We start from the raw sequence: 23,917 nt of genomic DNA, 5'->3' as shown, positions 1-23,917 counted from the left end.
GATTCAATCTTAAAAATTTCATTCTTGTTGATGAGATTGATAATTTAGACCCCTAATCTGTTGGGCTAAATTAAAGTTGGCATGCTTTCCTTATCCATTAAAAGGAAAAAATAAAGCTATTTTGGGAGAATGTGATCCTTTATATCCATATACTTGTTTTAATTCAATATAGATTTTCAAAGAAAGTATTCACATTTAAAATGAGAAATGGCAATCTTTCTTTTACGTTTTGCATAAAAAGTAAAGTAATCCATTTGCTACCCTTTTTTAAGCCCTAATATGTTTTCTTTGAAAAAAACCTACTAAGGATCATTCTCCACATTATGAGGCAAAGTTTAGAAAAAAAAATCTATTCATAAAAAAATGTGCGAGTCACAAATATTTTTAGGGGCAAAAAAGAAAAAAAAAACTCTCTTATGTGTGAATCTTTCTTGGAAAAAAAATTGAAATGAAGGACAGTGAGATTGAAAAATGAACAATGAGAATGAAAAAGGAACAAAATGAAAAAAAAAAAAATGAAGGCACTTAAGAAAGAATGGGGCAAAATGCCAAGATGCTTTAAATTATGAGAGATGATCCTTTGGTTTATACCCTTTCAAACACATATTTTGAGCTTAGTTCATTTTGTTTTTCATAAACATTCACCATAGCCTAAGTTACATGCATTAAAAGTCCATTTCAATTAAACGTGAATGGTTAAATTGATGAATTATATATTGAACTGAAGTACGTTTATGGTATAATCAAATGATAATAAGGTTCTATTATATTTTGGGATTGATATAGAATTTGGTAGGAATGCTTATGGTGGATGAAGCTAAAAAGAAATGAAAATGAAAAAAAAAGATAAAGAAAAAGAAAAACTTAAATAAAAAATTCAAATGGGTGATTTAAGTAAAAAAAAAAAGAGATATATTAGTTGAAAACATGAAAATACAACCTAAAAATAAGATGACTGAGAGTATTTAAGAGTCTAATGGGTTAAGGGGCAAGATTTGGATTAATAAGCTTGAAAAGATCAAATGTGGCAATAAAATGAGTTTTTGAAAAAAAATTTCTGGATTGATATCAAAATTTGTTTGAGTATTCATTATTTTGGATATTAAAATCCTATCCAAACACATATCCTAGCAATATGCTATGACCTTGTCCATTTACCTATCATCCTTTACTAGACAAGTTAATGCATTGAATATCCTTTTTTTTCAAACCACCTTGTTCTTTAACATTTTGTTTTCTCATAATGAATTGAGAAAATATGCAATGAATTACTTTTTTTCATGAAATTGAAATGATGAGAAATAAATGGTAAAATACATAAAAAGATCTTTACATTACTTTGAAAAGAAATCAATAGTGACAGGGCAGAATGAATATAAAGTAATGAAAAAAACTTATGGAAATGTCGATTTTTAGAACTTTCAAAAAAAGGAAGAAACATTTCAAGAAAAGTTCAGATTTGGTGATTACAGTTGGTAAAAGGACATTTGGGTTCATAAAGGATATAAAAGTTATGAAGATAGCTAGTTTTGAAGATGGAAAAAAAAAATCTTGAGAACCTTTTTACCATAATTATGGATGCATTTATTGTATTTCAAGCATTGCCCTCATGACATTCATTGCATACATTACAAATAAAAAGTTTTGATTTTGAATTTTAAAATTGAAGTTAGCAAAAGGTTAAGAATTTTTCAAGTTAAAAAATTTTTGAAGTTGTAAATCCTCGATTGAAGGAAATTTTTAGAAGATAATCTTCAATTAAGAAAAAGATAAAGCTTTAACTCTTTGTTAAGAAGTTTCAAAATTAAGGTTTTAACCTTATATGAGAAACGTTTCAAAAGAAAACTTTTAAATTTTTGAAAAAGTTGTTGGCCTCTGTCTACAATAGCATATTTTAAAAGATGAGTAAGATTTGTAAAGCCACTAAGAAAAATCTATAAAACTTTCGAACAAAATCTTCAAGTATTCTAGGCATGATCTTTAAACCTATGGGTATTATTTTCATGATCTTTTGATTTCATATTTCAACTTCGGCTTAGACCAAATCCTTTTGTACCTTGGCTTAGTTCAATCATCATTATTTTGACTTAAGCTTAAACTAAGTCATTTTAGACCATGACTCAGTTTAATGTGACTTCATTCTTGACCTTGGCTCAGTCCAGTCATCTCCATTCTCGACGTTGGCTCAGTCTGGTAACCTTCATTTTTTTACTTTGGCTTAGTCCAATCATTTTATTTTATTTTTTTATCTTGGTCAATTTGAACACCTTTGTCTTAACCTTTAGCTTAATCAGTTATCTTCAATTTTTTACCTTGGCTTAATTTGGTCACCCTCATCTTCAACCTTGGCTCAGTTTGGTCTCCTTCACTTTCGACTTTGGTTTAGTTCGATCACCTTTATTTTCAACCTTGGTTAAGTCCAAGTCATATCATTTTTCAACTTTGGCTAAGTCCAAGTCATTTCATTTCTTGATTTCAGCTAAGTCTAAGTTAAATCATTTTCTTATTTTGATTAAGACTAAGTTATATCATTAACTTTGGCTAAGTCTAAGTCATATCATTTTCCAATTTCAACTGTCTAAGTCAACCTTAGCAAGGTGAGTAAGAGCCTTATACGAATGAACTAGAGTCTGACCAACATTTTGGGAAATAAACTTAGAGAGATGATCTGAAACTACAAGAGAAAAAAAACTAAGCTTAGATAAATAATTCCACAATATAAATTTAAAGATTACAATAACTTACCTACAACTAACCTTTCTTGGCCATAATAGCCCAAGCATTCTTTTCCACCACCTTGGGATCATTGTAGGCATTTTTTGAGGAGTCAAACTCCAAGGTGATAAAAACCCTCTCAGAATAGGGTTAGAGCTTGATAACCTGATCAAATAATGAGGACTGCATCCTCAGCATTTTTTTGGGGCTTTTGAAATGCCATTTTCTGTTTGAGTTTATACATTGCTGCAAGACTTTTACCGTCAACCTAGCCAGCTGAAGAGGTGGTAGGTCTATAATCTTAATGCTTATGTTGAGGAGAAGTTTTAACCCTCCATGTCCCTTTCGAAGGTTGGATGAATTTGGTCATGTCAAAACCTGCTAAATTCTAAGCAGCCATATCTTCAATTGAAACAAAAAACTGATCTAAAAGGTAGAAAATATAAATATGAAAATACTTGTTATGAGAAGCTAGCAAGAAAATTACCCTCATATTTGACATCCTTAATAACATTATGGGAGATCAAATCATTTATATTTATTAGTAATTTCTCATATTTAAGGAAGTGATTTATTGTGTCTTCTCCAAGCTTATTATTAGTCAAAAGGTCCACTTTAGTTTTTTTCTACATGCTCAGCTCATTATTTATTTTTTAAACCCTTTTAACCTTCTCAATATAGAGAAATAGAACTTTCCACCTTTTTTTTTTTAGCTCGAGCAACTAGAAAAAATTCTCTTTGAAGGATAAGTTGTATCGCGGTGTTAGCTCTTGTCATATGGGTGCCTTTTAACGGTAAAAAAATTATTAAAAAGAGACCTAGGGTGAAGAGAATACCTAACTCTTTACAAAAAATAGTAAAACCTACTATATACCTAAAAAAATTAGGGACGAGTTGAATAATAGTTAAATTGTAAGCTAAAAGAAGGTCAACAATAAAACAAATAGGAAACCTAAAACCAACCAAAATCAAGTCCCAGTATGCCCATATCTTATCAAATTCTATTATATTGGTGATACTATCTTAGGACGTTAACATTACTACCCTATAACCTTTCGAAGAAAAGTCAAACTTACCTCTCATAATGACAACATGATAAATTGAATAAAGGTTAAGGCATTTCTCAAAAGTACCTTAGCCCTTTATAACGTCACGCCAAACGCTCCAAAGAGGAGTAGGCAGAGTACTCCAATTCTACATCAGACATGAAAGAAGGGTCACTAGGGTATAAAAACATTGGCATTGTACACCTTGATAAGCCGACTTTGAGGCAAGAGGGTAATAGCCACATGACAAGTGGTATCAAAGCAAGCCTTAGATCGTTCGACCTATGTCAAGCTCCTCGAAGAGAGTAGGCAAGGTGCCTAGCCTCCGTGATGAGAGTGTCACAAAGTTGGGTAAGGGAGAATGTCATACTAAGCACTCTAAAAAATAGTAGATAGGGTACTCTAATCCCATATCAGATATGAAAAGAGCGTCACTAGGGTATAAAAATATTGGTACTATACACTATAAAAAAAAAATTTAGAGATTGGAATCTATTACTACTAAGAGCTAATCCATCTTATAAAATACCATAGTGCCCCTAGTTCGAGCATTTTTTTCAACTTGTTTTTGGCCCTTTACTGATAACGGGTTCAACTAGTATATAGTTTGGGTGTAATCTCTTCTTGCAATAATAGAAGGGACCTCATTATCTAAAAAACATGTACCCTTCCTTACTAAGTTGACCATTTCTAACCTTTACCCTAAAGTTAGACAAATTTGAATGAGAAAACATAGTTAAAATTAAGAGATGTACTTAGAATATAAAAAAAAAAAAAGAAAGTTAGACAAAAAAATCTAAAAAAGCTAGACATCGGCAAAAATAAATCGACACGAGAGCAAAAAAGTAGAAAAAAGTTTATGAGTAAAGAAATTAGGGTCTTAGAGGCTTTAAATAGACAAGTCCCAAAATGGATGGGCAACCCAAATTAAGCTATGTCATCATATATATTCTAAGGATAACCTGTTAGCTTTTCTTTTCAAATTCAATGAATAATCCAATTTTTCAAATTCTTGCTTAAACTTCTCTTTCCTTATAAAATTTTGATTCATCCAAAACCCACAAGTGTCTCATAAGTCATAATACATGAATACCACATCAGTCTTATGTGCACATATTACAAGAATGTTGTGTCAGTCATACTATGTAAGTGTTACATCAATCACGCTATATAGAGCAACAAAAAAAGGCTTTAAGTCAATACACCAACACCATTTAAACATAAACTATAAGAATTACATCATGATTATCATAAAAATTAGCTTGATTCTACAAGTATCACATCAAAATAGTCATAAAGATATCTTTCTTGTTTGTATCACACAAACTTCAAAAAAATTCACTCTTAACTCACAACTCGATCTTACTGGTAACAAATTGGCCAAATAAATCCCTCATTATTCTAACATGTTAGACTACTCAATAGAGAGATGGACTATTAGAGATATTTTATAGTCATAAAGATAGTATGGACCTTTCTTTTAAGAGAGTGACTCATCAACAAAACAAGGTAGTTTTGTCATTTTGATACAAGCTGATGTGTTAAGTAAGCCTAAAGTGTAGGGACCCATATAAGTTTAACAACTTCAACTTACCACTTGAAGGCACATATGAATACTAACTTGTTACCCTCTAATTGGACTATGGTCTACCAAATCAAGTCAGGCTAGTAATGTAAGCCCTAGACCCGTAACTCAAAGCTCAAGTTGCCTAGGCCGGGCACTATTCTCTTACAAGTGTAAATAGTCCTCTTCGCACCAAGTAGAGGTATTTAATTTCCTTTTTTCTCTTCTTAAGCACTGACTTGAGTGTCAAAGAAAAAAATTCAAAGAAATCTTTGGCCATTGCTACTAACTGACCTCCTACCTTATGATTTCAAGTTCTTGCCCTTGGCATTAACACCTTGCATATATGTGGTAGGAAAATCTTAATGATTTTACTCCACTGAGCCCTTGCTAAATTTAAAAGAATAGTATTTGTTAGATGCCCTTTCAATCTATTGATTTGAAATCTAACATTGATGGCTCAACCAAGACAAAACCAAGACTTGTAGCATGTGGTGGTGTGCTTATAGATTCTTTAGGTACATTATGGCTAGTGGTTATGTTTTCAAGTCCTTTAAGAATTGAAGAATCCAATATGGCTAAACTTCTTGCTATCAAACAAGCCATCTATTTCTTTCTCAGGACATCTTAAAATGGAAAAGTCAAACTGGTTATGGAATCTGACTCTAGAGTAGTGGTAAAGTGGATCAAAAACAAAGAGGGTCATCCATGGAATATTTGGGGTTCTTTTAATGATATTGATGTTCTCATATCTAAAATTCATTTATAAACATCTTCAAAGTAGTAAATGGTCTTTTATTGCTTGGCAAAATTTGGAGCTAAGAGAGCTAAGATGTTTGCAATAGTGTTACTTTCAAAAAATTCTGATTTTTTTATCATCATCTAATGTGGCATTTTTTATAGTTATAATCAGGTCTTGTTTCTTCATATTTTTACTCATTTATGATGCTATGTTTGTAAGTTTTGAAAGATTATCTTAATGATTTATGTCTCTTGTTCCTTTTCTATTCTTCTATCAATAAAATTATGTCTTAGCAATAACAAAAAAATAAGGTTAATATAAAAATGGCCTACATACTATATATTTTCTATTAGTTTGGTACCTAAAGAAGTAAAATTATCAATTTGGTACTTCAATTTTCATTCTATCATCCATTTTATTACTTAAGACTAACGCCATCAGTTAACTTGCTGACATAGCATCAATATCAAATAATATACTGACATGTATCAAAAAAGTCTAATCAATGCCACATCATTAATTATTACATCAACATTAAAAGAAAATTTTTACAAAATTTAGAAAACATTCAAAAAAATTAACAATTTAAAAGATAAAAAAACTAACGAATTTTAAAAATATGAAAACCTAAAAATTTTTTTAAAAAATCTCATATTTTTAATAAAAATTTTGAACATTTCAAAAAAATGAAAATTTTAATAAAAATAAAATTTTCTTAAAATTCAGTAAAATATTCATAAAAACTTTTTAAAAATTGAATATAAAAAACCAATTCTTTAAAAAAATTAAAAAATTAAAAAAATTATATAAACATTTTAAAAATTTTGTATTTTTTTCTTTTTTTAATCTTAAAATTTTATTTTATGTTTTTTTAAAATTTTCAAACTTTTTGGATATTTTCTTTTTATTAAATTTCTAAGTTTTTTTTTTTAAATTTTTAGAAAATTTTTATGTTTTAAATTTTTTTTACAATGTTTAAGACTTCTGAAATTTTTAAATTTTTAAATTTTCAAAATTTTTCAAAAACTTTTAGATTTTAGATTTTTTTAATTTTTAATTTTTTAAGTTTTTATGAATTTTTTATTTAACTAAATTTTATTTTTATTAAAATTTTCATTTTTAAAAATTTTGAATTTTTTCATTTTTTATTAAATTTTTTAGATTTTTCAATTTTAAATTTTCATAATTTTTTAATTTGTATAATTTCAAAAATATTTTAGATTTTTTAAATATTTTATAATTTCTTAAAATATTTAATTTTTAAAATTTTAAAATTTTTAAAATTTTTAAAGTTTTCTTAATTTTTGTTAGCCTTGAATTGATCCTTATTTTGAAATGACAAAACATTAAGCTAAATAAGCTTAACCAAAATTTTGAAAAAAATTTATTTAGTACATGTTCTTAAGTTTTATATTTTGGTACTAATTAAATAATGTATTTTTCAAAGTGTAAACAAACTTTTCTTTGTTTTCATATTTCTTAAATCAAATCAATCTCTAAAGACTATTCATTTGAGCTTAAATGAAAGTCCAATTGTTGTTTTTAAAGTGAACTTATTCATTTTGGACTTAATACAATTTTGATAATATTAGTTTCAAGAAATAGATTAACTTAAGAAAGTTGTTTTACAAGAACAAAGTTTTCCAACATTGAACTTATTTTCTTTTTCTATATTAATTCACAAAGCTTTAATATTTGAATTTTATATGGTTGGAAAGCTTTTTGAGTCTACTTTCTAATGGATTAAACAAAATCAAAATCTAAATTTTTTAAGAAAAGATTTTGAATTTTTACTAGACACTTTACAATTGTTTAAAAACTGCACAAGAGGAAGTTTTGAAAATTCACTATAATTCATATACAATGAATTAGATAATAAATTTTATATGGATAGAAAGCCCTTTAAGTTTAGTTTCTAAATCTTTAAATGGTTTTTGATTTGGATTTGATAACACAAGATATGATCAAATTAGTGAGTAGAGTGTAAAATAGGAGACATCCACCCTATTGGATAATATAGATCCCCTCAAAAAGGGATCGATTGATTTTTTATCCAAAATGAAAAATTTTGCTCCAAAATTTGAAAAGGGATTGATGACCAAGATTGGGAGATCTATCACTTGAAAAAGGGATCGATTGGTACCAAAAAGGGATCGATCCCTTTTGCCCAAAAACACTTTAACAACTAGTTTTTTCAAGCTTCCAATGGGCACTTCTTCTTCCAAACCATTTCCAATGGCTATTTCTTTAATTCCTTTATAAATTGAGCATTCCAACACACAAAGAAAGTTAGTGAATTAAGAGAGCAAGAATGAACAACCTATATTTTCATTCTCTCAAAGAAACAAGAGTTGTTAGAGCTTAAAATCCATATATTTTGTATTTGTTGTATCCAAGCTATATTATGCTGCTCATTCATCAAATTTTTTTGTACTTCATTAGGCAAACACTCAACCTTGAAAGGTATTTTAGTTTACAAAAAAACATTTAGGTTATCTTACAAGCAAGATATGAGGTATCCTCTTGATATTGTAAAGGTATAGGTTGCTACTAAGTCTTAAGAAAAATATAAAGATTTAGTACAAGATAAGTTTGTATCTTGTAAGAGTTTTTCTTCAATTAGTAGATTGAAGCCTGAGTGTGGACAACCAAGAGGAGAGGACATAGGTGCCTTGTAAAGAAGTACTGAACCTCTATAAATCTTTGTGTTCAATTTTTCTATCCTTATCTTTTTATTTTCATTGTTGATTATATTTAATTCTAGATATATCAATTATTATCATTTTCATCATATTGTGAAATTGATTTTAATTTTTCATTAAATTATTTTAAAACCATTGTTTGGGAAAAACTTGAAGAAATCCAATTCACCTCATCTTAGATCACCTTCTCACCTAAAAAGCTAACAATTAGTATCAAAGCTTTGGTCTCTTTTTATGGGCTTAACCATCTTGAGTAAAGATCATATGGCTTAATTTAGGTTCCAAAATGGTGAGAAAGTCCTCAAAGCTTCTGTATTTGATAAATTTAATTTTTGTGAATAGAGAATGAGAATGAAGATGTTCATAATAGCCCATGATTTTAAAACTTGGAATGTGATTGAGAAAGAGCTTGAAATTCCTTCAAATGATGCAAACTATATGAGGCAAGTGATAAACGATGCCAAGGCAAAGTGTTTACTATATGGAGTTTTTTACTCCCATAATTTTAACTTGGTCTCAAATTACTCCACTTCAAATGAGATATAAAGGACGTTGGATGAGCTACATAAAAGAAAAATTTTCAACTAAAATGCATCATGTCTCATGGCTCTTGAAGAGCCAAAGGTAACCTCTAACTTAATTGATTCAAATTCATATACTTTTAATGAATTGCAAGATGCCTTTGATGAGTTAGTTATAAAATTTGAGTCAATGAGAATGAAATATAACAAAATGATTTCAAAGTTGAATGTAGAGAATAAGTTTTTGATGAATGCAAAAATTATTTTTAAAAAAATGAAAAGGTGAAAAAATATTTCAAAACCTATCAAAATAGGTATGAAACTTTAGAAAAATAAAATTTTGATTTGAAAAAGAAATTGATGTTTTGATGAATGATAAACAAGTGTTTTTAGATAAGAGTTTAAGTGCTAAAATGATTAAATATAATTTTTATCATTTTCATGGTCATACTATACCTACTTGTCCTATTAGAAGAAAAGTCCCATTTAGAATTAGACAAGTATGATTTCTTAAAGGAACAAGAGACTTGGTGACTAACTTTCAAGGACCCAAAGCAATTTTGGTACTAAAAATCAACTGAAAAATGTCTCTTGCAGGTGTGTTAAAGGAGGGAGTTACATTACGATTTTTTAAGATTGAATACTCTAGACACACAATGAAGATAGGTGACCTCTAAACTTTTATTTTAAGTGAATATGAAATAGGTTGGCTATTCTTGTTGGATATTGAGTGCATAATGAATATTAGTATATGCTTTGTTGATATATCTTAAATATACCAATTTTATTTGATATATGTGAGCTTAAGTTGAGTAGGCATTAATTTCTTTTCTTAAATATATGATTTTAATATATTCTTCACGCTTGTTGATTTGTGTTTAATATTTATTTGCTTGAGATACATTTTTAGGAAAATTCATGAATGCTTTAATGAATTTGTAGGTTACATGTGAATGCTCTTGATATTGGGATCGCAAGAATAATCTTGATATTTGGATATTATTTGTGAAACTGTTATTGGTGCTTAATATGATTAATTGTGAGCTAAATTATTTTTATATTTAGTCATAAACTTAGGGAGAGCACTCAAAGCTTAATGATTTTGAAATTTTATGTTTTGCTTTAAAAGTGATTTTTACTAGATTTAAGCCTTAAAATATGAAAGTTTATTTTCGCAAGCTTTTAATTGTAAAATGAATTTGAATATCTTGAATTCAATGATTTAAACTTGCTCAAACAAAGAAAACTTTATAACTTACAATGGTTTTCAATTTTTCATAACTGTTACATGCAAGTTTCAAAGGATTATGGAGCTTAAAATACCAAATCTTGTTTTTGAACATTTATAGGCATAAAAACCATTTGGACTTTTTCAAAGTGTGATATAAAACTTTTCTAAATGGTTTGAAGAGCTTAAATATGTGTTTAAACATATTTGCCCATCTTAATAGCCTTTTTCAAGAAAATATGGAACTAAGAGTTAACTTTTTGATTTCCTTGATTCTAATGCCAAATGACCACTTGAACAACTTTGTTGTGTCATTTGAAACTTGTTAGAAAGGTTCAAGATGGTTAAAAATAAGCTTGACTAGTTATGAGATTTATTAAGGTCGTTTTCAAGCAAAAATGAGCTTCAAAATATTAAAAATCAAAATCTTGAAAATATTAAGCTTTGAATGATTTATCCCATTATGTTTTACATAAATACATTTGATCGAATAGGTTTGACATAATAGATTTGATTTTTATGCATTTTCTATGACATATATGATTTTTTTTTGTTGAAAATGATTATATGACCATGTTGATTAAAATTACTTAATTTGTTCTTAATGCTTGGATAGTGTGAAATACTTTTTAAACTTGATTGTTTTATTCTCTACTCTCTTAATTGTTGATTTGTGATTGATGAATTGATGAACTTTATGTGCTTAAAAGATATATATTGATTCTTTGTTCATCTATATTTTTGGTCAAGATATGTGCTCATATGATGATTGGTTCAACTTAACCTTAATACTTGTAATTTGAAAGTACTTAAATTATTTATTTCTTAATTTGTGAAATACATTTGTGATATGCTTATTTTTGTGCTTAAATGTTTTATTAATTTTGTGAAATGTTTTGGATCTTTGTGCTCAATTGATATATCTTTTGATTTGTGATTTTGAAAATGATAAACTATTTGCTTGTAAATGATATGTGTTATTGGTTCATCTATTGTTCTTGTCAAGTGTATGCATATATGATAAATGTGATTTTTTTTTACTTGACATGGTTGCAACATGACTTAAGTAAATGAATTCCTTATGATACTTATTTTTGGCTTAAGTCATTGTTGATTATGGCCTATAATTTGTGTAGAAATATTTATGCTTTTGTACTAAAATTTTATTGAATATGTTTTTAATGATAAATATGTCTTCCTTGATTTTTTGAATTCTATATGGCCTCAAATTGGTTTTGACATATTCTTTAGTGATTTCTTGAATATACATGATTATTGAATATGTCCTCTTTATGTTCATAAATGATCTAGAAAGATTGATGTTTTGCACATTACTTAAGAACTTTTGCTTTAATGCCACTATTGTGCTATATGATGTTTATTATGAATGGTCTATAGCTTTAGTTAATATTGAATTATTTGCTAGCAAATTGGCAACTTGTGCCAAATGAGCAAAATTTTCTTTTGCCTATAATGACTTAGAATATGGAATTCATTTTTCTAACAATTGGTATAATTTTTATCAATTGATTTTCTTGATACTTCTAATGAAAATCTTTTGTCAAAAAATTTTTCTAAGTCTATGACTTGAAATGAGCATGAATGAGCATACATTTTTGGAATTTCAAAATAGCAAACAAAGCATGTCATCCTCATCAATCACGCCTAGTTTTGCTCAAATGAAGTGGATTGGAGAATTCAAAACCAATTGAGCACAACAACAATGCTTGACATGAATAGAGGTAAATATATCAACTTTATGATATGATGTATGAGTTTGAATACATATACATGCTTGCTTTGATATATGCAAATATATGATTTTGTGGTTGAATATATAATATATTGCACAAATTAATCACCAAGTCACGTAGTAGATATTGTCTCAATATTCTTGAAAGCTTGGATTGGTTAATTCACTTTGATTAATATTCTTGCATAGTTCTTAATCACCTTGATGTGATTAATATATATTTTCTTTTGTATAAATATTTGTTTAAGATAAATTTTTTAACATGGCTATGAGTTGACTATGTTGATTTCTTTATCTTTAAATTGATTTGACTCATAGATTATGAATTACAATTTTGAAATTTTATATACATGTTCATTGATTGAACCCATTGGATAGCACATACCAAATCATGCCTAAATACTTGCATATGTTTGAGTTAAGTACTTTGCTATACATTGAAATAATTTGGACTATATTTGAATAATTATGCTTTTATTATTTCTTTGCTATAGCATATATGTTCATCATGTTCGAAAATACTTGAACAATCTTTGTTATGACATGAAGATAATTAAACCTTATTGCTTATTAGTATTCATACTTTATTAAATACATATGAGCTTTTGGTTCTTGTTTGGATAGGATAGCTTATGAAAGATTACTATTATCATTTATGCATGTATTAAACGAATCTTTTATATGCTTGAAGTATGTGCGCTCTATGAAAGCTGTTGAATAAAATTGCTAATAATTGGTATCAAAATTATCAAAAAAATTTTGAACTTCCATAGATGCTTATTTATGTGCCTATCCTTGATATAGCTTATACCTTTCATGCAAAATTGTGTGTGCTTTAAATTGGTTAATCCTTATTTTGAAAAGGAAGAGAAACCTTAGAATACAATTTTGCTTGATCTATTTTGTGATAATAATTGGTATGCCTTGTGATAATATATCTTTAACAATTGGTATCCTTAACTTTAGGTATGAGCTTGTTTGTATGTGCTTGAATGTTTGTTTACATGCTAATGATGTTTTAGGTTCTAATCACATCTTATGATAACATGATTTATGAGTAGGTTACATATCATTTATTATCTTTTGCTCATAAATTTCATGGGTTGAATGAATGATTTTGTACTATAACATTTCAATTAGATACACTTATACTTTTGTACTTGAATACATGTATGTGAACTTCATTGTGTATATTTCACTTGATTACATGCATTCAAAATTCTCTTGATATTATTGGTATCAAGCATTTTGTCCCATGCCTTGAATTGATCTCTCTTTCTTTTACTATGACAAAAAAAGGGAGAGTTTATGAATATTCTTCTTGTATGTTTATAGCAATTGGTATAGAAGCTTTGACATTTGGTATAAAGAGCTTAAAATAAAAGGGGGAAAAATGCTTCATGAATATATATGATGCCTCTTTGTGTTTATTTGCTCATAAATATGCTTATGTCTTTTTGCTATCACAGAAAGGGAGAGAAATATCATATGGATAAATTTTCTTGTGCTTGACATGCATATGTTTGATCATACTTGTTTCACATATTTGACTAACATATGTTTGTTGAGTTGTGTTGGATTAAGATGCATTAATTAAGGGGAAATTTTGCCATGTATTGTTCAAGAGGGAGTTTTTTAAAATGTTTTTCAAAATCTTACATGTCTTAAAGAAAGTTTTTTTTTTTTTTATCAAGCAAATTTATCTTTAAGTTTTGTCATATCAAAAAAGGGGAGATTGTTAGCCTTGAATTGATCCTTATTTTGAAATGACAAAACATTAAGCTAAATAAGCTCGATTAAGATTTTGAAAAAGATTTATTTAGTACATGTTCTTAAGTTTTATATTTTGGTACTAAATAAATAATAAGTTTTTCAAAGTATAAACAAACCTTTCTTTGTTTTCATATTTCTCAAACCAAATCTATCTTTAAAGATTATTTATTTGAACTTAAATGAAAGTCCAATTTTTGTTTTTAAAATGAACTTATTCATTTTGGACTTAATACAATTTTGATAATATTAGTTTTGAGAAACAAATTAACTTAAGAAAATTATTTTATAAGAACAAAATCTTTCGACATTGAAATTTTTTTATTTTTTTATATTAGTTCATAAAGCTTTAATATTTGAATTTTATATGGTTGGAAAGCTCTTTGAGTCTACTTTCTAATAGATTAAACAAAATCTAAATCCAAATTTTTTAAGAAAAGATTTTGAATTTTCACTAAACACTTTGCAATTGTCTAAAAATTGTCCAAAGGGTAGTTTTAAAAATTCACTATAATTGGTATACAATGAATTAGGTGATTTTATATAGATAGAAAGCCCTTTAAGTTTAGTTTCTAAATCTTCAAATGATTTTTTATTTGGATTTGTATAACTAAAGATATAATCAAATTAGTGAGTAGAGTACAAAATAAAAGACAACCACCCTGTTGGATAGGATCGATCCCCTAAAAAAGGGATCAATTAGTTTTTTATCCAAAATGAAAAATTTTGCTTCAAGATTTGAAAAGAGATCAATCACCTAAAAAAGGAATCAATTGGTACTAAAAAGGGATCGATCCCCTATACCTAGAAACATTTTAACAGCTAGTTTTTTCAAGTTTCCAACAGGCATTTCTTCTTCCAAACCATCCCTAACAGCTGGTTCTTCAATTCTTTTATAAATTAGGCATTCCAACACACCAAGAAAGTTGATGAATCAAGAAAGCAAAAACCAACAAGCTATATTTTTATTTTCTCTAAGAATTAAGAATTGTTAGAGCTTAAAATCTATATCTTTGGTATTTGTTGTATCAAAGCTATATTGTGTTGTTCATTCATCAAATTTCTTTGTACTTCATTAGGCAAACACTCAACTTTGAAAGGTATTTTAGTTTGCAAAAATTATTTTAGTTATATTGTAAGCAAAATGTGAGGTATCTTCTTGATATTATAAGGGTATAGGTTGCTATCTAAGGCTTAGGACAAATATAAAGATTTAGCACAAGATAGGTTTGTATTTTGTAAGAGTTTTTCTTCAATTAATGGATTAAAGCCTTGATATGGACAATCAAAAAGAGAGGATATAGGTGCCTTGTAGAGAAAGACTGAACTTTTATAAATCTTTGTATTTGATTTTTTTATCCCTATCTCTTTATTTGCATTGTTGATTATATTTACTTCTAGATATATTAATTATTTTCATTTGCATCATATTGTGATATTAATTTTAATTTTTCATTCAATTATTTTGAAATCGTTGTTTGGGAAGAACTTGAAAAAATCCAATTCACCTCCCTTTTGGATCACCATCTCACTTAAAAAGCTAATAATTTTGTTTTAATGCTGATGTGGCTACTAATGATGTGATGTTTATTAGACTTTTTGACATGTGTCAATATTTTATTTGATGTCCATGCCACATCAATTAGTGGGCTAACGGTGTTAGTCATACGTATCAAAATGGATGGCAGAATGAAAGTTGAAGTGTTAAACTAATAACTTTATTTCTTTAAGTACCAAACTGATAGAAAATATATAATACATGGGCATTTTTTTTTCATTCTGAATATGTTCACTTTAAACTGTTGCTTAGTATATGCCTTATCCTTCTAATGTAATATGCCTAGAAATAATGAACAAAAAGAATATGGTTTCTCCTTCTAATTGTTAGCTACAAAATGGAAAGCATAAAGAACAATTATTTACAACATTGTAAAGTACATATTTACAAAATTGTAAAGTACATCATCATTTTAAATGATATATATGTGAGATTTCTTTTACTATATTTTTATTTTTATTTTTATTTTGTAATTAAAATCATAAAAATTAAACTCTAATCATTCAATCTATACTTTAAATTTTACTAATTTTTAGGTGTCACCTGGCACTCCTCATTTGCCTTTTTTTTTTTTTTTTGGTTTTTCATTTTTTAAAATTTCTTTTATAACTTTTTATTTTTTTAATATTTAATATTTTTTAAGATTTAAATTTTTTTGTATGCCCATTTTATACCAAAATTTTCTTTTTAAATTTATTTTTAAATTTTTTTAATAAATATTTTTTTAGATTTTAATTCTTTTTGTGTGAGATCCATTTGATATAATGGTATGTCACATATTTACATTTTTTTTCTTTTATGCTTTTTTTATTATATTTATATATTTAATAAATATTTTTAAAATTTTTAATGTTTTTACTCATTTTTTTTCTTCTTGTTTAGTTTAAAAACCCTTTTAAGACGAAGTGCTATGTTGTTGTCTTTGTTTTTGTTTTTGTTTATTTTTTTTCATTTTTATTTTTTTATTAAAGTAATTTTGTGAAAAAAAATAACAATGTAGGTGTTAACGTGACAATCTTTTTTATTTTTTTTGTTTTGCATTTTAGTATTTTTTTTAATTATATTAATTTTGCAACAAAAAGTATCAAGTGATAAAGATGCCAAAACAATCGATATTTATGAGTTTTGATCTGTTTGAATCTGATAAGAGACAAATTTTTAAATCAAAATTGACTTGAGAAGGATCAAGTTCTTTTAAGGAAAAAGAACTCAAGTTATACGCATATTTAGAATGTTTTGTCTTTACCTAGTTTGTGATATATAAAATATATATTTTATTATTTAGTTAATTTTATGCATATACGTATATTGTATTGATAAAATTACTTTTATTTTAATTTAAAAAATTAATATTTTAAATTCGGTATGAGATGTCAAGAACTTGTGAGTTTTTTTTCTTTTTTTCCTTTTTTTATTTTTCTCATTTCCAACATTTTATTTATTTTTTATTTATTCTTTTTGTTATATAAATCTTATGAAAGAAAGGTTAATTAAGATATTAACATGACATTTTCATTTTTTTATTTTTTATTAAATAAATTTTGTAAAAATATATATATGATAAATAAATATAATAAAAAAATAGCCGTGACAATACGTGGGCATTTTTCTAATAGCTTATAAAAGATGCATTGATATATCTTTCATCGCAACCACATGCTGATAACCAATGTAAGATACTTCGTGCACTTGAGAAACATGTGCACCTTTGGGTTGCCTTTATATACATCATTATCCAGGATCCCTTTAATTTTATTTTTTTTCATTTTTCTGTTAAAATTTCTTTTTTTTTCCCCAAGTTGTAGTAACTCAGGAGTGGAGGAGCATTTGGTCTAATAGTGTTACAAACTTTGTTTATTTATTTAATTGTTTTTCTAATAATCTATATCTCAAAAAAAAATAGTACAAAAAAGAAAGGTTGGAAACATGGCAAAGGAGATAAAGTAAAACTCCAAAAGACTGTCCAATAAAAACCCTAGTTTCCTCTTCCAATTTCCTCCATCCCCCATTCCTTTGTACATTTTAATCGAAATTACACCCACAATCCCAAACTCTATGAGCGGTTCCTATCTTAATCTCCCCAACATCTCTCCATTCGTATGCATTATTGTGGCAGCTAGCTAGCTAAGCATTTTATGTAGTGGTATTATTAGTATTTATTTGGTTTTGAAAATCTTTTGAGAAAAATAAAAGGTGGATCGAAGGCATGGAAAACGGCCGCTTCCACCCGAAGCATCAGAGGAGGAAAGCAAAGGACGCGATGACTTTGCAGCAGCTGCAACTTCTTGGCCTGAATCCGCGGATATGACAGCCATGGTTACAGCTCTTACTCAAGTCATGGGAAGCGACGAGCAGCATAGTTTCCAACAATCATCGGCTCCCTCATCTGTACAATCTGCGGTGAAACAAGACCCTGAACCTCCTCAACCAGCGGTTCAAGATCAAGGTACCTATATATCTTTGACTATGATAAGGTTGATCTATTAATTAAATTTGATGGGTAATAAGGTAGGTAGGCAGCAACTAGGGTTGTATGATCTGTAAGCAAACAGTTAAAGTTACGTGTGGTGTGAGATACCACTTGTTAAAGATGGATTGTCAACGTTTTTCAGCTGCTTGTGCATCTTATTTTTGTCTGTCTTTCTGATATTAACTTTGTTTGGTCGTAGCAGTCGTGATCTATCTCTATCTTCCTCTTCAGAGAGAGAGAGAGAGAGGGAAATGGAAATAAGGAAGTCTCTAGGGTTAGTCAAGTTCAATGAATCCAGGGCTATCAGTATCAACTAGCTACTTTCCGTAAAGAAGCCTCTCTCTTCACTCTTCTCTCTCCCACCATCTTCCTATAAAATAAATGTTTCTACTGTACTGATTTACACAAGACATTCTTCCATGCTTTTTCCCTAAAATTTTTCCACATCACCAAACACCCCCCCTCCCCAAAAAAAAATTTGTTTATTGGATTGTAGCGGTAATCATAATTCCTGTTATCTTGTCGAATAGCATACCCATTTACTACTGGATAAAGCTATGAGAATTTTCGATTGTCAAAATCCTTGAAAAACAAAATAAAAGAAAGAAACAAAAAGGGCCGGGGTCTACTACGTGGGATATGCTTTCATTCCATTTTATTTTCTTCTTTGACCAAGGAACTAATTATATTTACATTTCCAATCTTACATTGTTTCCTACTAAATTGTGCCTAACTTTGAAAATGACTAATGGGATTTCTAGTATAGGACAGTAACTTATTCTACCAAAAGATTTGGGTTTCAAGTTTCTTTCCCAATTCCCACTAATTTCTTCATTACTCCTTGGACTTATGGCCTCGACAATGGACGCTTTAAATGCCACTAAAGCTAAAACTATATGCGTAGTAAACTCGATTTTAAGTTTCTTGTGGTGCTACAACACTACTAGTATCTGTTTTGGATTTAAGTTGAAATGCTTGTTTAAACTTGTTAGTTAATTGGAAGAAGGAAAGCAGTGAAATAAAATACATTAAACCGTCATCATTTGCATGCATCTGTACTTATTTTTCAATACATTTGCCGAAAGTATAGTGAGAAACCATTGATCAGAATTGCACTTTCTTCTTTACTAAGTATTAAAAAACAAACTAATTTTTCTTTTTTCTTTTACTTTTTTTTCCTAAGGCTTTACAACGATGAAATTAAGGAAACAAACTTTGGTCACCAAGTTAGGACATAAAACTACTTTCGTTCACATTTTGTTATTAATATGTATATATATATATATATATATGGTTCTAAATAGAGCACTGCCTAATGCCCCAACCACTTCTTTCTTCCCCTTGTGTCCTGATTGCATGCAATACGATGCAAAACCCTTGTATTTGTATATATTGAAATATTAATTTTTGTGCACTCATCAAATTTAATGTGCTAGTTAATTCATTTTTCTTACTCCATAAACTAGGCCAAATTTTACATTGTTTATATATTTGCTACATGAAGGATGAGAAGCGATAAGTAAAGTTGTTGACATTTATAATCTGGTGGCATGTAAATATATTTCATGTCATGTCCTCATTCATTGCCTTTCGGTATGTGAAGTAAATACAAGGAGAAGACATTACAGAGGAGTGAGACAAAGGCCATGGGGCAAATGGGCAGCCGAAATTCGTGACCCAAAAAAAGCAGCCCGAGTGTGGCTTGGCACTTTTGATACAGCTGAAGATGCGGCCCTTGCATATGATAGAGCTGCGCTCAAGTTCAGAGGCACCAAGGCAAAACTAAATTTCCCTGATCGAGTTCAAGGGAATACGGAGGTAAGCTCTTTAACGGGTCCTGGAGATTCAAGCACGGTCCGTTCTGAACAAAATCCTACTCCAGTAGTTGCCCCTTCATCATGGTCTCAGGATTCATATCCCCACTTGTTTCAATATGCACAACTACTTTCAAGTAATAATGATGCTGATATCTCCTATTACACTTCAAATCTCTTCAATCAAGAACCTTTATCTCCTCAATTTCCTTCAATGTCAGCATCATCCACCATCCCATCACAGCACTACCACCAAGACCTGACAAGATTTTCAACCAAGTATGGGAGCTCATCTGGTTCTGATTATCCGGACCAATCTGGCAAGGACTTTGATCCAAGTAACAGAAGCGAGTAGAGAATAGTAGCCTTTCAAGTTCTATATCAAGAGGTCAATGAAAATTCTACTATGTGGTACCACTTGATTAGCCAGGAAAAAGGATAATGCCATAAGCACTCCCCTTTCTCACTTCCAAGCCCCTCGCTTCCACACCTTTTATGCTCTTACTTTCCCATACATGATTCCAATAGGTGGCAATGTTTGCAAAAGAAAGAATCATATACGGTACTGTAATTCAGAAGTAAGAATAATGAGTCGCAAGTGCATAATTCATCTTCCTTGAGCACATTAAATTTCAAGTTTTGTGATTTTTTTTTTTTTTTGCTTCTATTGTTGTTTTACTAAACTTGAGGCCTATATATTAAGTTTGATCAGAAGAAGCAACTAGGGAAAGGTCACCTTCCAAGTAGTTTTTGGCGAATGGGAACTCTTGCCTACCATACTCCTTATAGCCTTCTAGTTTCACACTCATATGTAAATATATTCTCTCATCTTTTCCTTGTTTTTCTGGTTTTCCACCTTAAATGGGAAGATTGGATGAACAATTGAGCATATGTTAGCTGATCTTTTGATGTAAGCTAGCTAGAGATGAGTTTGCTTTTATTAATTAATAATGTCATTGTCAATTATTTCTAATTAATCAGTTCTATACAGATATCCTGATTCGTATGAAAATTATATGGTAATGACAATGTAAGTTGTGAATTAATGTACTTCGCAGTATTGGAGGTCTGCCTTGTATCACTTTTTTGATTTGATAAATCATGCGATTATCTATATTTAACAGTACACCTTGTCTAATTTTACTCTTTCATTATTCCAGTTTTCAAAAGATAAATTAGTTAACTAATTAGTTTCTTGAAATTTAGAATGTACACTACACATTCTAATAAATTCTAAGTAGCAAACAATCTTGCAATCTGTTTAATAAAATTTTAAATTTTTTATTTCATTTATCCAAATTAATTCACAACTTCAATTATAAATAAGTCTTATGGTTCCATTTATTTTGTTAGGCAAAAAGTTTTTATCCAATCAAATCAGCGGAAGCATAATTAGACAATCAATCAATAACACAAAATTGTGTCTTCCACAATGGAATCTGATAAGTGAGATTTCGAGTAAGTGTTTATATAATTTTCTTCTGTTTGAAGAAATGATTCCTCGAAATAATGAGTTACCATTGATATCGACACATTTGAGATCGCCAAATGTTTAAGAGTTCCTCTGTTCAATCCTTTTCCTTCTTGTTGCTGGATATCTCATTTATACATATCTTCGCTTGTTTTCTCGAGCCTACAGTGAGTTAGAGACAGAGTTCGAAAAGGTCAAATCTTTTATGATTTCATCATACATGATTGAGTTGCGAAAACTTCTGGCTAGGTATCCTACATCTAAACTGAATTTTTTCTGGTTAACGAATCTTCTTCGAGTTCTTTTGGAACAATTAGTATATTCTCTGAAAAAAATATAAAGGTTTGCTTTTGACAGCAACATGGGTGTACTTTCTAAGATGAAATATTTGAATTTCAATCTCATCGATATGGTTGATCTCATAAATCTCATACCAAATCCCATCAATCAAATCCTTTTTTTGATAAATACGAGACATCTAAGTCATACAAGTAAAAAGATCTATTCATTAATAGCAAAAAGACAAAACATGAACAGCGATTGGATTGATGATAAAATAGAATCCTGGGTCATGAACAGTAAGTTGATTGATGAGAAAAAAAAAAAGAAGTCTTGGTTCGGCTATCCACCTTAATGACAAAAAAAGGGATTGATCAAATTTTATTGAGTCGACTCTGTGATCTTTTATCAAAGAATGACTCTGGTTATCAAATGATTGAACAATCGGGACTAATTTACTTACGATACTTAGTTGACATTCATAAAAAGTATCTAATGAATTATGAGTTCAATATATCCTCTTTAGTAGAAAGGCGGACATTCCTCACTCATTATCAGACCATCACTTTTTCATAAACAAAGAGACAATAATTTAACATGGTTCGGTCCAACTAACTTACATCCAGGGATAAAAAATAAGATTCACTTGTTGTAAAGAATTATGAACATACAATCAAATCAAACACTCAAAACCAATACCCATAACCCTTTGAATCTCCTTTAATCCTATAAAGTATTTTTAATCCAAATAAACACATACTCATATACGCCCTTTTAACACAAACAAATACATATTCATATGCACTCATACATCATACCTATATAGACCATTTCAGTCTCCTATAGTCTACTCACAAATATATAAATATGTACACCCATAAGACGTAAATTGTCGATAGTCTTATGAGGTATCTATCCCATAAAACCCTTCAACTCTCTTACATTTTTTTTTCATACCTAACCCTGTAAAGACTTTACTTATTTATAAGCATACTAACTTACTTATCAAGAATTTTTTTTACTCTTAGAATTCTTCTATAAAAAATTCCTTTCCTCTTAAAATTCTTTTTCTGCAAGTCTTTTTATCCATCAAGTAATATCTAACTAATCTCAAACAAATCTGTTATTGAATTTGAGTCACTATTCTTAACAATCTCCACATTAACTCAAATTTCATCAATCATCAATCTTAATGCTAGACATGCTTTGCAACACTTACAATGAAAGTCTTACAATCACCTTCTTTTATGTGTCTTCATGCTTCATGCAAATTAATATTCAAAACATGAACTCGAACTTCTTTCTTAAGTAGAACTCTTATGGACTTACCTTTTCCCATGGCTCGAAGCATGCTCTGATATACTGTTAAGCAAAAAAACACCTATCTAATCAAGCTAGCAAAAGCATAATCAAATAATTAATCAATTACATAAAAGATAATAATTTAACATAATTCAATCTAACTGACCTACGTTCATGGACAAGAAACAAGATCCATTGGTTTTAGAGAATTATAAATATACAATCAAATCAAACACTCATAACCAATACCTATATACCCTCTTAATCTTTTCTAGTCTATCGAGTATTCTTAACCCAAACAAACACTTATCAATATGCACTTATGTATCATACGTATGTGGACCATCTTAATCTCCCCTAATTCACTCACAAACATACAAACATACATACTCATAATACATAAATCTTCAGTAGTCTTATGAAGTGTCTATCCCATAAAATTTTATACTTTTCTTATATCTTTTTTCTAATACCTAATTCAGTAAAGACTTCACCTATTTATATGTGTATTAACTTACCTAGCAAAAATTATTTTTCTCTTAGAATTCTCCTATCAAAAATTCATTTTCTCTTAGACTTCTTTTTTTGTAAAGTTTTTTATCTATCGAATAATATCTAACTAATTTCAAATAAATCAAATTTAAGTCACTATTTTCAAAAATTTTAACCTTAAAAGCTATGGCGGCAGTCTTTACATCCAATTAATATATTCTCTAGAGGGTCAACACGTCATTATAAAACTATTTGAGCACCATTAACCATGCATCCGTGACCATAATGAGATTCGCAAATCAAGTGGAACTAAGAAATTAATAGATTATTATATATACCCTTTTTGAAACAGTCGGTTGCATGCATGATTCTTGGCATGTTGATAAATTATTATTAATTTGTTATGTAGTTATAATATTATAATATTAATTAAATAATTAAATTCATAAAAGTAGTATTGTAGTCACAATTTCTAGTAGAAATAAAGTAG

General features: G+C 28.7%; 1 protein-coding gene across 1 annotated transcript; it reads left to right on the top strand.

The window, feature by feature from the left end:
- The first annotated feature begins 17,247 nt into the window (after window positions 1–17,247).
- Window positions 17,248–20,856, top strand: LOC111309326 (ethylene-responsive transcription factor ERF113-like). Its single transcript, XM_022908401.2, has 2 exons — window positions 17,248–18,045; window positions 19,673–20,856. The coding sequence occupies exons 1-2, from the start codon at window positions 17,904–17,906 to the stop codon at window positions 20,236–20,238; spliced, it is 708 nt and encodes a 235-aa protein (XP_022764136.2). The 5' UTR covers window positions 17,248–17,903; the 3' UTR covers window positions 20,239–20,856.
- Window positions 20,857–23,917: the final 3,061 nt, after the last annotated feature.

This window comes from Durio zibethinus, chromosome 2 (assembly GCF_047325235.1).
Source record: "Durio zibethinus cultivar Kanyao isolate XHJ-2024 chromosome 2, ASM4732523v1, whole genome shotgun sequence".
In the NCBI taxonomy this organism is placed as follows: domain Eukaryota; kingdom Viridiplantae; phylum Streptophyta; class Magnoliopsida; order Malvales; family Malvaceae; genus Durio; species Durio zibethinus.
This window is presented reverse-complemented; position numbering and strand designations above follow the sequence as displayed.